At 38.2% G+C, this 16,680-nt stretch overlaps 1 protein-coding gene across 1 annotated transcript in view; it reads right to left on the reverse strand.

The window, feature by feature from the left end:
• lrig1 (leucine-rich repeats and immunoglobulin-like domains 1) overlaps window positions 1-15,685 on the reverse strand; it is a 36,819-nt gene extending 21,134 nt beyond the window's left edge. Inside the window, exons 1-3 of the mRNA XM_079856580.1 lie at window positions 14,523-15,685; window positions 4,721-4,792; window positions 3,712-3,786 (exon numbers count right to left, since the gene is read on the reverse strand). Of these exons, the coding sequence (XP_079712706.1) occupies window positions 3,712-3,786; window positions 4,721-4,792; window positions 14,523-14,713 (338 nt within the window). The 5' untranslated portion in view covers window positions 14,714-15,685. The remainder of the gene's footprint in view (window positions 1-3,711; window positions 3,787-4,720; window positions 4,793-14,522) is intronic.
• Window positions 15,686-16,680: the final 995 nt, after the last annotated feature.

Consider the following 16,680-nt stretch of genomic DNA (forward strand, 5'->3'; position numbering starts at 1 on the left):
GAAGAAAGAGCGAGCGAGAACGACGGAAGGAAAGAGAAAAGGAGGGAGTACCCCCACTGTCCCACCTGAATAAACAGACAGAGGGTATGGATGAGGACGTGTGCTGTGCTTACCGCCCTACAGGATGTTCCTGTGACTAACAGAGCACTGAGACTCCACTGAGTAGCAGGTCAGCAGCTGGTGACCTTCTCCGGGCAAAAAAAAACATGCTGACGTTAAACGAGAGAAACGGTCCACTCTCATGCGCTGGTCATCCCAGGCCTGAATCCGTTTTAAAGTGGTACTGCTGGGATCTGCTCAGATCTAGGATCAGACTTACCACATCTGGGTTACAGCAGAAAACAGACCCAAGGCAAAACGATACTTTACAAATAGTTTACAAAGACTTTGCTTGTGGTTTAGTTGTTTTCCTTACACTTGTTTGGGTTAGACTGAAATACTATAGCTGGATTCCAAACCAATGTCTGGATCAGTGTCGGAATCAGTTGTTGGGGAGAGAGAGAGAGTGTGGGAGCTGAATGTCTTAGCCAGTTAATCCAACCAAAGCAGCACCGCACAAAGGATAAGAAGGTTAGCTGCTTTAGGCAGCATTGATTGGCTTATCTGCTTGATGAACTCTGAAAGTAAGGAGAAGAAATGGTGTGGGAAGGTTTGTGAAGGGTGTTCTGAGCCCTCAAAGATTGTTTCAGGTAGGGATGGATCGGAATGGTTATCCAATAGCTAACAGGACCTATATTTTTTATTTGTTTTAAAGGGATAATTCACCCAAATCACCCATTATGTCGTTTCAAATCTGTGTGACTTATTTTGTTCAGTAGAACACCAGATTACATATTTTGAAGAATGTTGGTAACCAAATAGTTTTTATTATGATTGACTTTTATTGTATGAGAAAAAAAAGGCATTTTTCAGAATATCTTATTTATGTTCCACAAAAAAAAAAAAAAAAAAAAAAAAAAAAATCATTCCGGTTTGGAATGAAATGAAGGTGAGTAAATGATGGCAGAATTGTAATTTATAAGTGAACTATCCCTCTAATATTTATTTTATATTGTATAGTATTATATATATATATATATTAGGGCTGGGCGATATATCGCATGACATTGTTATGCGCATCTCGTCAGTAAAGCCGGTTCCTTGATTAGTAGTAAATCGCCATCACCTGCTTTCAGATGGAGTGGCATTCACTACAAAGAGCCGTAGTTAACTGACAAGCTGAGCCATATCGCATTAATTATCGCAGGCGATACGTCCGGCCCTAAGCCCAGCCCTAATATATATATATATATATATAGTATAATTCCATACCCTTACAAGTACCACTGCTATAGACAGCAAACCAGATTTTGCAACAAATTTACTTTGTTGCAAAGTCTTCAACAATTAAATAAAAAAAACAAGTCTAAATGAACAGTTCTTCAGTTAGTCAGTTAACACCACTTAGTCAAATTTTTAAAAATGTGTTTACCTTTTTTTTCGTTTTTCACAACCCTAACATTAGTCAGGGAAGCCAAACAATTAGTTATTGGTGGGTCCATAAAGCAGCAATAGTAACAGGTTTGTCCAAACCAACAAAAAAGGACACATGGTCGTTTGAGCTCGTCACTATATGACTGTGTGATATATGAAAGTTTCAATAAATTTTGGGCAATTTAATATTTAAGAATATTACTTTTGGCGACAAAAGGTCCTAAAAAGATATACATATATAACTTTATGTTATTATACTATTATACTTTATAACTTTTTATATATAAAAAAAACATTTTTATTTTATTTTTTTTACTTCTCTTAAAACATTGAGTCTAATTAGTAACAATGGCAAATTTATGCCATAGTGAAAAGTCATTGAACAGACGAAACAAATTGATATAATATCAAGATCAATGTGACAATCAAGCGGTTTAACATAAATAAATGTGGGCTTCAGACCCCCATCCCCCACCCCAAATCCTACCATACACCTTAAACACCTAGCAAGAGTAACATCTGTCACACACTTCCCAGCAGTTGAGAATCACAATGAACTAAAACGCCACAATGTGCATCTGTACTATATGCTGTGGCAGTAAAAAGTGAGACCAGATGTCCAACATCAAACTGTTTGAATACGACTGTCAGCAGTCAAAGGAAAAGATTAAAATCAGTAGAATGCCGACTCTGCTGTTTAAACACTTCACTAGAGAGGGGGGAAAGAGAGCGCTACTGTTTAAATGCCGTACTCGGTTCAGATGAAACGGGGCATTGAGGAGTTTGGTGTTGGTGACAGACGAAGCAGTATTTTAGTGCTGGCTCTGTGGCCGTATCACAGGGGGCTGCTGTCCGACAGCATTCCAGCTGGTGAACTCAGAGGGAAGGAATTCTGCGAGCGTTCCGAACAAGAGCCACGAGCAGGAGTAGGGTCAGGTGTTCCTCACAGGTGGAAATTGAGAACTCTCGCTCTTTCTGTTCCTACCCCTTCATCCGTCTGTATCAGTAACCATCTGATCTCGCCCCCTTTCCGACTGACCCCTCCCCCATTTCTTTTACAGTAAACCATTTGATTGACAGCTACAGCTGGGCGTTCTACTACATTCAGCTGTGCGGCTCAAAAAAGACGAGCCCTTCCCGATATGCAGTGACCCTCTATAGCAACAGGCCTCGAACCAGGGCCAAAAAAAGAAGCACCCTTCCATTTGGACCTACATTCCCTGATCATCACCCCCCCCCCATTCCAACCTTTCCCAATATCCTCCAAGCACAGCTAGCAAGTGTAATATCAAATGTTCCAATCCTGTGAATTGAACTCAGCAGGTTTTTCATCATTTCTGGGAGATGGTGATTAACTGTAAATCAATGAGGTCACACCATGACAGCACAACTGTCCGCTATAAAGACACCGATCGCTTTACCGCTCAAATGAACGACACATTTGGTAGTGGAAAGATATATTACAGATGGGAACATGATCCGTGCAGAAGACAGATTACTGCTGGGATATCAGTCGGTGTGAAGGAGATACAGGCAAACTGGTGCTCTGAAACAGGGATATACAGACTGAACATGACTTAAGTCTATAACCAAGCATTATTTAAAGCGTGTAAAGGTAAAATATTTGACAATTTGATGTAAAGAAATCACTGCTTGAAAACAGCATTGTTATTTAATTCTTCAATCATTTTGCAGCTCTGTTTAGTGACACTTTATAGCACTGAAATTACAGACTTCACCTTTCATATTAGTTTAAGTATAAACCTGATATTCATTACTAACATTTGCATCTTGTGCTAATCTGTCTATGTTACTATAATACTGTAAAAAAAAAACACTCATATTCACAAACCATAAATGCGTACCTGGATGCTGAAGAAGGAATGGGCTCAACCGCCAAGAAACAAACACAGATACACATGATCACCCCAAATAAGGTAGTAATTCTCCAGGGTAACACTAGTAAAGGCAGTTTCACTAACACAGCCAGCAACAACTAAACACCGTCCAGAGGTGGGAATTTTTAGGCTTGCACAATCCGATTTAAAAACGACAAAAATATTAAACAAGTTACAAATGGAAGGGATTTACTTCAAGCCTGATTTGCTAAAATTTAAATATTCCTTAAAGAAAATATGACTGTTCACACCATGCAAACAATAATTTGTGTTGTGTATAGAAAGTGCCAACTCAGCAGCATGCGTCATCATGGCGCATCACACACTGATGTTTACTTACAATAACAGTGTAACGACTGTTGCTGCAGCGTCTCCAAATGAAGGGATGGATGTCAGCTCATTGTGGTCAAGCCTCCTGTCAATCAAAAAAACAGGACAAAATCCAGGTTAAATAATATAATTATTGAAACGTTTTGAATAACATTTCTTGTAATATACCTAATAGATCTCATATTTGAAATATATGTAATATATATATTATTTTAATATATTCTCTTTTTTTTTTTTTTGGAATATGTACTTCATGTATTTTGTGATAAATATATTCATAAATAAAATAAATCTGATATATTATATAATTAACATAATATAATAATATATACTTTTACCATGGTATATATAAATTACACACACATATACATACATACACACACAGTAACAGTGACCATCGACACACTGAGAGAGAAAGTAGGCCCGTCTGGCAGAGGGCCAGACACAGTCCCTCGATGTATTAAATATTTACAGCGCAGGTTAGTGGCTGGTGTCGGGTGATGATGGAAGGCGCTTATAATAGCAAACCTCTTTATTCCCAATCTCCGCCACTTTCAGGACAATAGCCACCAGCTAAAGTACTTAAATATCCAATAGCACTGACAGCACGCTTTAAAATGATTTATGACCGATTGTGGCTAATGGCTGTAATTAACATTATTACACCATTTAATGAACTTCATTCAATTGCCTCTCTCTGTGGGGCTTTAGCTGTGGGAATGTTTTCTAGCCAGGATCAGAAGTGGTTTCTATTTTACACGTAGAATTAACCAGCACTTCCACTCAGAATTAAAGAGTTGTCTTATAAATGATATGCTTATAGATGCATCTTTGTCCTGAAAACAAATGTTGGAGATAACGTTTGTGAAAGCCGACAACATCCTGTTACAGCTCTGGGAAAGTTGCTAGCATGCTAATTGATTTCATTAAGCAGGGACAGATTTCCAGCTGACATTGGGCCGATCTACAGGAGGTTTGGACTCCGGGACATGACGGGGACATGGGACTGTTCTACTCACACTTCTCTCAGGTTGGGCAGATTGGAGAGGATGTCCATATCGACTGCTGTCAGCTTGTTGTGGCTCAGATTTCTGAGTGAACAAAGAGAGGGAGGGGAAGAGAGAGAGAGAGAGAAATGTATTAAAACACTTTAGACAGACGCTCATAACGGTCGACAGACGCTACTCCTTCAGTAAAAAGCGGTGACATGAAAACGATCGCATTTCTCTCATGAGCAGACCCATTCAAGCGCCCTAAATCTCTCGCCTCACTATGTCTACTTTGCCAGCAGCAGCTTTCAACAACACACCGAACAGTCTATCAGTCCGGTTCATCACTGAAACGTGTCATATCGACACTTATGGCCCATAAATCAGAAACATCAACAGCCTCCTTTAGCGGGACGTCATCTTCATTTCAGCGCGGTTCAGGCGAGCACTCATCCAAGGGCTTCAGATCGGGCTTGGCAGAGCGCTGACCTCCTGCTCTCCCCGCTGAAATGTCAGAGATTGATGGCGCTGTGATCTATAAAGCTCCTGTCAGCTCTGTGGTTTCTTCCTTCGCTCCTCGGCTACTGCCTGCTCAGATTTTCCTTTCGGATGGGCTGCACCATTCTTGTATTGTTTATAGTTGGAGTAAATGGTTTAAAAAGGGACTCTCTGACTGAATTTATATTCAATCTTAGGAGAGTATTGAAATTTTGGCAGTGCTTTTTTTCAATTTGTATTCATTTTTAGAGAATGAGAGAGAACCGCAAATTATTAGTGAGTTGGATTCAAACAGGAATTTCCCAAACAAACACCAAGGCTCAACATGTCTGGATCATATAAATGTTTTAACAAAAGTATTTTTAAAAAAGTACAATTAAAAGAAAGATTTATTATGATCAATGTTGAAAACAGATATTATTGTTGAGAAAACTGTGATCATTTATTTCCGGATTCCTCAAAAGAACAGCATTCATTTCAAATAGAAATCTTTTGTAACATTATAAATGTCTTTACTGTAACTTGTCATCAATATAATGATTCTTTGCTGAATAAAAGTATTAATTTCCTTTTTTTTTTTGACCCCAAACTGTTAAATACTTCTCAATATTTATTTTTACAAGAATATTCCAGGTCAAAGACTTTTATTTTAAAGGAATAAGCTATCTTAAATGCTTCATATATTTTGTATACAAATATTGCCGGTTAAATATTGCACTATATGTTTTTAAAGGAATTTTTAGGTTAAATTCAATTTAAACAACTAACAGTTAGGCTATGCACGTAAAATGGAAGTTGAGTGACTGGGCTTTTGGAAGTTCAGGCCAATAGAAAGTGTAATAAGAAATGTCCACATGTACAATCCGTTTAGAAAGCGGTTTGTTCCCGCAAACACAAACTATTGACTTTCGGATTATCTTCAACTCCCTGACTAACAGACTCAATGACGCACCCATCTAGGTCCACTTAGTAGAGTTAGCTAGCTGTTTTAATCGGCAGCTCATCTGTGCTTGTAAAGAAAACATTGGATGATTGTTTTTCCATCTGCTGAATCGAACCTGAGTGAGGATTTGTGGAGCTAGCTGGTTGTAAAGGAGCAGAATTACACCTAATGTGTGTTTCTCACTCAGAGCTGTCAACCCCAGCCATTCACAAGCAAACTTGAGATAGAACAGACATCGACTATAATATTTAGGATGGTTGTATACCTTCTCAATTTAGCATTGTGCACCAAAGAAGGAATAAACAAAAGGAAAAATATATTTTAATAATGCAGACATCATAATCACACTTTAAGTAGCTCAATCTGTCCCTATTCAAGTGGTAAAGTTGCGCAATTTAGCAAAGCAATTTACTCTAGTGCTGAACAGGAAAAACTGTGACAATGCTTCTGTGGTTCGGCTCATGTGTGTGTTTGTGTGGAGATAATAACACAGGGTGAGCTGCCCTGAAGGCAATCATCTGACAGGGGTGAACACAGCGAAATTACAGTCCTGTACCATGAGGCAATTACCTAATTATACCGAAGCAAAGTGAAAAATTGCAGGCTTTCTTAAAAGAGCCTCACCAGGGGGCACAAATACTGTCGAGAAAAACCATGTACGCCCGTGTGGAACGGAGGTTGATAATCTGCTTTAGCCGTTTCCAACCTGCAAATTGCTGAAGATTGAGCGTAATGAAACCGTCAATCTCGTCATTCGCACGCCGATTACTGACTGATGTTCATATTAGTTTCCACTACAGAATTTTATGGGCTGAAAGGAAGACCAAATACAAGGTTAAACAACACCACGATTGTCAACAGCTCTGTCAATCATTAGTGGGTGGAGCTAATAAAGAGGCGGGAAGTATTAGAGTCATTTAAATGTTTTGCTGCTATACAGCCAAGCAAGACAAAAAGCTCATTAGACTAGATCTCCTCAGTCTTCATGGGGACCTCATGTTTGGAGAACTGACCTATTCCTAACCAGCCAAAAAGGAAATGAGAGTGATAATATAATCACAGTGTATAATTCTCAGTCAATCCACTTTGTTTAAGCCGCTTTATCTTATCAGATAACACTAACTTTCACACCTTTAGGCTGACCTTTGGGGCATAAATCACATGGTCGTTGTAACCATACAGCAGGCTTAACTAACGCTACAGTTTTCCAGTGAGGGTTGATTTCAATGTAAAGTCCTTAAGACTTAAGTCTTTTGTGGCTTGTGAAGTCCAAAATGTGAGTTTTGTGGCTCTTAGGCCATGTCTGGCAATCTATACAAAAGTTTGTAATCAGTAAAAATGTTTTAATGTTTTTGAAAGAAAATTATGCTCATCAAGGCTGCATTTATTTGATGAAAAATACAGTAAAAAAAAGTAATATTTACGTATTTTTAAATAAATAAATGTAATTTATAACTGTGATGGCAAAGCTGAATTTTCAGCATCGTTACTCCAGTCTTCAGTGTCACGTGATCCTTCAGAAATCATTCTAATATGCTAATTTGCTGCTCAAAAAAGGTAAAAAAAAGACATTTGCTCAAGAAAACTATTGTGCTGCTTAATATTTTTGTGGAAACCATGAAAATAAATAAAAGAATGAGCCTTTTGAAATCCCACCCCAACTTCTTGTTTGAATAACAAATATTTCAAGATAGACAAAACATCAAATTGTATCATGGGCTCTTAAATTATTAAATTATTAGTCTTCTTAAAATGATTGAAAAAAGCTTAAATTCCTGTAGAAATATTAGAATTAGAGTAATGAAAATGATCATTGAAGATTGACAAAAAATAAAATCAATGATGATAAAGCTTTATGAACTCTAATTTATGAGCTTTATGAGCTGTAATTTTTATATCATATATAACTATCTTTTCATATTTGTCTTTAAGACTTTAAGTTGCTAACTAGTTACCAGTGCGGTGGTGGCATGAGTCTGTTGAATGGTGATTTAACGCTACGTTGTCACCTGGTGAGACGCAATGCTATACATTAAATAAACAATGCCCCCGTCTTTTACTCTCACGAGTTTATCATACCCGTTTGCTACATTAGCTAGCTAGACATGTTTCATACCTTGTCAGTGTTTTTAAGTTTTTCCCTCAAAGGGCCATATCATGAGTAGAACGCCAGAGAGGCGACCTTTATCTATCCGTCTATCTTTATCACTGATAAGCAGAGTGTGAACTTCGGTCTTTGGAAGTGTGAAATGATGTCAATGATGGAGCTATATGATGCAGCTGGAAGACAGAAGCATCTTTAATGCACCCTGTTTTAGAGGGCCATAAACTAGTCAAAGAATAACTCTTCTGTCACAGCACTGAACGAAGGAGAGCGCGAGAGACCAGACGGACAGACACTTGCTTCTCTGAAGCCGCACAGCTTGTGCTCCTCTCTCTCTTTTTCCTGCCATAAAGACCATTTACAGCCGAGCAACACCACTGATAGTGAAGCCAGGAGCTTTTGCCGACAGTCCAAACAAAGCACAGAAAAGGGAGCGAGAGTATCAAATCTAGAGTGAAGATGAGATAAAGATCATCAGGAAGTGAACGCTACATGGTGGGAGAGAGAGAAATTAAATATGAGGGAAAAAAAGCAACAAACAAAAGTAACATGAAGCTTGAATCCAAGACAAACCAGACACATTTTAAAGACATATGACAGAAATTGGGCCCTGGAGCCAGTAAGAAAAGGTTCTCTTCTTGCCCCGGGCTGAGCCAGAACCAAATCTACAGATGGATGACTCACACTTGACTATATACACATTTGTTTCAATTGATAATTTTCTATCATTTAATGAAAACCCAGAGTTTAGACAGGGAGTGTAAATAAGTCCTGCATAGTTACAGACCAGCCCGTGACAGACTGTTCCAGAAAACTTCAAAGTGAACAGAACAAGTGATCGTTAGATTACAGATTTACCCTGCATATGGTTTATTATCTTAACAGAAAGGAAAACGCAGGAGTAATTGCACTACTAGCTCAACGGAAACATCAGAGTGGTCAACATCAGCAGTATATTCATCATGTACAGTAGAAAGCGTATATCAAATTTAATTTTGTGACTGTATGACCAGCAGGGTCAAACCTTCATACGTATGGGAAAATTCAAACGCACAGAAGGGGAAATATTATATACATGTATAACAACAACTATTATAACGAAAGTATGGCTGTAGCTATTGATTACTTAAGTAATCGAGAATTCCACAGATTATTCCATCGATTAATCGGATTAATAAAAATGATGGTAAAAAAAATAGATCCAAGTTAACAACAGCCTTTAAAATGACTTAAAATACAAATATATAATAAGCAATAATAATTGGTTCAAATAAAGTATCAAAGTAAGTAATAATATGGGTTTTATAACTTTTATTAATATGGGTGTGTAATAATGCGGTTCATGGATTCTTGTCTGTGAAACGCGCCACTTCCGTTTTTTTGCCGGTTACTCAACACGGGTAATTTGCAATCGAGAATTTTTTTAAATCGAGTACTCGACTTAAATCTAGGAATCGTTACAGCCCTAAACAAAATGCATCAAAATTAAAAAAAAAAATCTAACTTTCACTACAATTACTAAAACTAAAATGATACTAAAATAACACTGATATCGACTAATCTATTTGGACACAATGAGGTGTATATAATTATATTATTATCATCATCATTACTATTACAAGACAGCAGCAGGGCAGTTAAACATGGGAATGTAAAAAAGAAAAAGAAAAAATAAGAAAAAATCAGGACCAAAACCCACTACATTACATTAATCCTCATAATCACAATCCTAGATCGACAGAATATACATATCTACCTATATGCTTGCTCACTAAGGTATAATGCCATAAAACTTCTGAAAAGTATATGCAGTATGGGGTTAGAGGGGTAGTTTGTCAGTAATGGTTCCACAGAATGTTAACTAGTGAATTTAGTCTCCAGACCAAATGTGCAGGGGGTGCTCTATAAGGCCTGTTTCTCTCCAATTCTCTCACCCCTCCCCTTTCTTTCACTCTTTTTTATGTCTTTTCCAGATCTCCAAACTCTTACCAGATGTACAGAATTCACAGATGAGTCATCCATCACTTCTTAGACACTTAAACAAAGGAGGGGAGAGAAGGAGGTGCTCAAATGTGTCTCAACAGAAAGAGAATCTGGAATATTTGTTTGATCCTGTTGGAATTTCGATTCTGGTTCTAGTGTGGCTGCCATTCCCCTAACCGAGACATAACAACACTCATCTTCATCTAAACTAGTCCAAATTGCACTTACGCAGGGTTTTGGAAGATGTCCCACTCGCAGTTCACCGTTAAATGGCTAGTCTTGTGTTTTAAGCACGTTACCAGACAAAAATGAGCAGGGCATAAATCAATGAATAAAAAGTCCTTGAATTCGTGGAAACTCCTCATGAGCAGTGCTAACGGAAGGTGCCGTTAACCTCTGTGCCATGCAGGCCAAGCTAAACAACGGCAAGGCACTCCTTTAACTCACAATCCGATAACGCAAGCAAACTCCACTCCAGGCTACTGCACACACCTGGAGCAAACCAGCTCAGCTTTTACATATGTTTTGTGTTATGCTGTCAAAAATCTAGAATGCGAGTTGCTGTTTTTGAATGCAGCCCAAGTCTACAGCAACGGGATTAATAAAGCATACTGCTCAGATAACGAAATGAACAAGCATCAAAACGAGTTCGACTGCTGATGACATACTCTGACTGGTTTCCACACGTTGAAAGAATAAACAATGGGTCGGAGAAGCAGATCAAGATCTAGAAGTTTCGTCAATGGAAAGCAATGGACCGTGACATTGAACTTAACTCTTGTGGCCCGGCCAAAGACGCACCGCACCCTTCACGTACAGGTTTACGCAGCGGCTCCACAACAGGTGACAGGGACCATAAAGAAAAGACCAGTACATAAATCCCCCTTCAGGGTGGTGAGAAAAATCTGGCGGGCTGTTTACCGACCCTAAAAGAGGGGGCCGAACTACACTCACACATGTGGCAACCCAGGTTGCACACACAAACCAACCACCACCCCCTCCGCTTTCAAAACAATCAGGAGGGCCACCAAAGGGTCGTTGTAGTTTACTTTGAGAAATAAGACTCATATGGCTCGTTATATCGAGCCAAACTGTTTCCATCACCTCGGTCTTCACAGCAAGCACACTAAATAAACAGGCAAAATCAAAAAGCTATTTAATTAGAAATGTATCTCATTTATCCTGAATGCTGAAGGGTCGGTGCAAAATTGCTCATTTTTTTGTGTGCCATTCTTTACTTCAGATGGATCAGATGCAGGAAACATTTTTAATGGAAAATAATTCGCAAGGAATTCAGACAACTTTTTCAAATTCGCAGATGGAGGACTGTGAAGCCAGGAAGATTACTCATAATATTCATCAGTTAATTCAACCGTCTCCTCCACTCTCAAGTTAAAAGGATGGTTCATCCTAAAATGAAAACTGTCATCATTTACTCACACTCATGTTGTTTTAAACCTATAAGACTTACTTTTTTTCTGTGGAACATAAAAGAAGATAACTTGAGGAATGTCTTTCATACAATAGACAATAGTCACTAAAACTGTTTGGTTACCAACATTCTTCAAAATATGTGTTCTGCAAAAGAAAGAATGACAGGTTTGGAACAACATGAGGGTGAGTAAATGACAGAATTTTCATTTTGGGTGAACTATCCCTTAAGCCCCACCTTGAGTAACTCCATCAGCCTTTATCTTAACGGAGTCTTAAGGCCCATATCTCAAAGTTAACTTAAATCCACAAAGGCTCGTGTGCGAGATGGTGATGCCAACACCTCGCAGTTTCCTATTCGCCATCAAGGTCTCTGCAAGCCACGGGGGAACCATTAAATAAAAAAAGTAAAAAAAATGGGCAGTATGGAGAAACTATTTGGACAACTGGAAGGTATTAAGGCTTGATTTTATACTCGGGCTATGTCCTCAGGGTTTTTCCAACCAAAGGTTTTTCTACTCTTGATTGATATATTGCAGATGGACAACCCCAAAAAATATCTCTAGTCTTAAAATCCAGCTTCTGTTGGATCTGTCAACGGGAAAGCAGACGATAAAGGGGCATTGAGATGTTGGAAACGATGTTTGACGACGCTCCTTGGACGAGTTTGTGCAGCAGGGTTACGCAAGCAACAGGTTTGATGTCACAAGCGCCTTGACTACTTGTGAATTACCAGAGAGGCGTACAAAAGCTCTGAACATGAATAGCGACATGTGAATAGGGACAGTTGTAGGGATTAATGAAGATAAATAATCAGCATTTATGACAGACCACAGTTGCCCTACGCTTTTGAGAGAAAAGCAGCCACTGGTTACCAACAACACAAGCCAGTTGTTTGGGGTTAATGCTGTTGTTGTCAATAAGTTGATTATTTAAAAAAAAAAAAAAAAAGTTATCATCCGCAGAAATAAAAGTGTTGTCTTTCAGTCAAAAGCTTCTACTAGTTTGATAAATGTTAAGACATTTCAAATGGTTTAACAAACCAATTTGCCAGTGTAATACAAAATGAATTAATTATTGACTGGTGCTAATCAGAAGTTCCCTGCAGTCGCACAATTGGTATCTGAAAGAACAGTAAAATCATCATGAAATCAAAATTAAGACCATACTTTCCTAATACAAGTTATTATGATAATTCATTTGTGAAAAACATTCCTATTTTGCCAACGTCACCCTCCAAACCCTCTTATTTTTCAGCCTATTCCCTCCAACCACCTGTCAAATAGAGACCACTCTTTACCAATTTTCTCACTGAACATCCAGTTTTGCTCAGAATGTCACATTAGCTTTCCACTGAAATCGCTTTAAGCATTTTAATGGTATAGGGCCACGAACTAAAGCACTCACGCAGACCAGGTCAAATTACTCGGCAGTAGGTTAGACAGTCCTTGAGGCAGAACATCAACAGATCTACCTGCCCAATCATTCCCATCTAAAGCCTGATATCTTGTGTAATGAATGTTTCACGGTCCTATCAGACAAAGAACGATTATGCCAACAACCTTTGGTAGACTTCTCATCTTCATAAAGTTATCTGTGGTTGTATTTGTCTCCATTTCTTTCAAATAAGGCCCAATGAAGTATCTAACGCACCAGGCCCGACTAAAATTTGACAAATCGGATCGTATACAATGCAAAACAGATAGCTTGTGACTTCAGTTGATGCTTCCGTGTTTAAACTTGAGTGATAACCGCCTGACAAAAACAAGGGAGCTGCCTTTGTGATATTGACAAAATGGGTATCTTTGCAGCATTGAAACATGCAGTAAAGGTGTTAAAGATAATACTGGGCAGTAAAATATTTCCCTTTGAAAACGATATGATTGTGATCTTGAACATACAAACAGATAAAACCTTAGTGATTGTCTAGACAGTAGAGAAGAGATACATTACACTAAAACCAAACATCCAAAAAGACATCTTTAAAAGTGATGTCAGGTTTGTAGAAAAATGTTGAAGACTTTTTACGTTTGCTGCACGATGTTTCCAACAAATATTATATCTTCAAACAATTATCCTTAAAATATATCTGGGAGTTCTACGTCAGATAACCATAAAATAGCTTCTGCCACTGATCTACTTAAACTTAATATAGGGTAATTTTGAGGGAAAACAATAACATTTTAAGTTATAATTTATAAACTAGACCAAATAAAATGTGAAAAATCACTTAATTGCATTGTAAATGCCACATGACTAAACTGCAATGTTTATGAAAAGTATATCTGAAGGTAACACCTTTCAGAGATATAGATAACTGAAAATTGAAACTTTTCAGATTTTAAGTAGATTCCAATCCTGTTTTCTCAGAAACATAAACTTTGTGAGCACAGCCATGGAGAGATATTGAATTATTATAAGCTTTATCATTTGTTTTTTCTTGTACACTAGTCCAGCAATATTTAAATGTGACTTCAAGGGACATAATTACTTCCCAGCAAATACACAACTGAATATGTTCGTTGCTTCATGACTTTGACTCGTATCAGCAGGCCTCCCAAAACTGTCTGTCAGAGTTTCCAAACTTATGACAGTAACTAGCAAGTCATAACCTGGCAGTTCACAACCAGGCCGGAGACTACTTATAACTGATAACTTACCTTGTTATGATTTTAATGCGAAGGAAAAACCTCTGTTAGTAAGTAATTTAAATAAGTATGTAACATGGTCATTTGTTATACTGTGACTTTTGAGTCAGTTTCTTCACTGGACAACTTCAGTCACGGGTGTTAAAGAACTTAAAGCGCGTTAGTTTGAAGAGAATGTGATTTTAACAAGTTATTTCGTTCGGACGGGGCAGTTTGTGTACTTACAGATGCACAGTGCTCTTAGGCAAGTCTTGAGGGACATCGGTCATGTCCAAACGACTGCAGTCGGTCGTATCAAGCGTACACGTACAGTTTTGAGGACACGGTGCTCCATAATTGATTAGCAGTTCCAGCGTCAAAAGCCAATAAAACACATGATATGAAAGTGATCCCATCTGTCCCAGCCACGCCGCCATTTTGTATCCAGTTGTCTCAGCGCTTAACCACTGATCTCTCTCTCATCCACAAACGGACAGCTCGGGCTTATTGAGTTTCTCAGAGTTCGAGTAATTCGCCTTCATTAAGGTGTTTGTTTACCCAACGGTAATATCACATTATACTGCGTTGTTTTTGGGCAATGCATCAGTCCTGGACTTGAAAACGGTCCCCAGTAAAATTGTATCTCCCCTGCTGCACCACGTAAGTAAATCAAAGGTGAATCACGACGAGGCAATAGAAGAAACTTGTCCAGAAGCCAAAACTAAATGCAGTTGTCCTTAAAAGGTTGAAAAGTGGGTCTGGATGGGAGATAGACAGGCGCTTTGTTTTGGCAAGAGAGATCCACTGGATCAAATGTAGTTTGTGGAGTTTAATCGGCAATAGTGTTTCAAAAGTTCTTATAATGGTTCGATCCAAAGTGATTCATTATTCTGAAAAGTAAAAACATGGTAGATCGTGTCCATTAACTCCATACGAGCGTGCTGAAAGAAAATCTGGGATCATCGGCGCTTTAAAGAAACTTTTCCTCAGGGAAAACCGCACTCTCTAAAAAGTTTGAGGCTCTCGCTTCTTCGCGGATTTGAAATAAAGTCTCCGAACTGCGAATGCGGGATTTTGGATCACTGTAATGAATTATAATAAACCACGTTTGAAGCGTAACAGTTCCAGTAAATCCGTCCGACTGTTGTGAACTTTGCTGCTCTCGCTCGTTCGTTCGTTCACTCTCTCTCTCTCTCTCCGGCAGTCCTGCTCGCGGTAAAAGGAACTGGGAAGCTTTTATCTTGATCTCGTTGTACGGTCCGAAAACTCCGATAATTCACAAATTCAGTTCGCACTTCTGACCGCTTCCACCGCTTGTTTCCCCCTCCCGGACTTTACTTTCTTTTTAGACGTTCTTTCGTCCCACGTTGGATACATAAGAAGTGATAAAGATTCCCTCATTTTGCTTCCCGATTGGTGCTTGGAGGATGATTGACGGCCGAGCTCTGGATCTCATTGGCTGCGTTGGAGCGCTCAGGCGCCACGATTTTGGACGTGCCAGGGCCCAGCTGTCAGTCACCTCGCGTTAGCCCCGCCCATCTTTCCCACCCAGAGTGCGAAACCGCACCGCCTTCTTTCACTCTCATCTCATCTTAAAGGGACAATGTTCAGGGCGAGATGTCTTTTATAATGTAATATAATCTAATATATTATGATAAAATAATATTATATAGAATGTTAAGCACGAGAGTGAAACTTTTGTATTTATTTATTTATTTATTTATTTATTTATTTATTTATTTATTTATTTATTTATTTATTTATTTATTATTTAATAGTTCACATTTAAAATACTTTTTTTTCTTTTTCTTGAAGCTATAGGCTAATTATGTAAAAGTTACTTTGTCACATAAAACTTTTTACTATTTCATGTTGAATTTCTTGTCAAATAGGCATCAATGAAGTTACCTCAGCCAAAAGTTACCTCAACTATAGTGACAAAATGAATAGGGCTTTCTTTTATGTAATAATTTGAATATCCTTACTTTAATACGAATTGCTGATAAATATATCTATTCAAATAAGTGATTCCTACATTTTGTCCTCTTTAACCTAAATGGTATTTGACAGGTATTTTGGCTTTCTATTCTGAGGGAGCTCTTGACATTGTTTTACATGATTTATCTGTCAGTGTGTCGACTGTAAATCATTTGCTTTACAAATAACTTGTAAGTGACACAAGACCATAAAGAGTCATAAAGAGACACAGGTTAGGGCTTTGAAGGGTATCAGTATAGCATAAGTGCACTTGAAAAACATCAATACTGCTATATTTCAAATCTAAAAAGTAGAAAGACAATACTAATTTACAAATATACTGAATTGCATTGACACCTATTACAGTGAGAGCTATTGTTGTTTGTTTGTACCGATTTTATTGGACATAACTATGAATTCTCTGCAA

This window comes from Squalius cephalus, assembly GCF_949319135.1.
Source record: "Squalius cephalus genome assembly, chromosome: 22".
NCBI classification, from domain to species: domain Eukaryota; kingdom Metazoa; phylum Chordata; class Actinopteri; order Cypriniformes; family Leuciscidae; genus Squalius; species Squalius cephalus.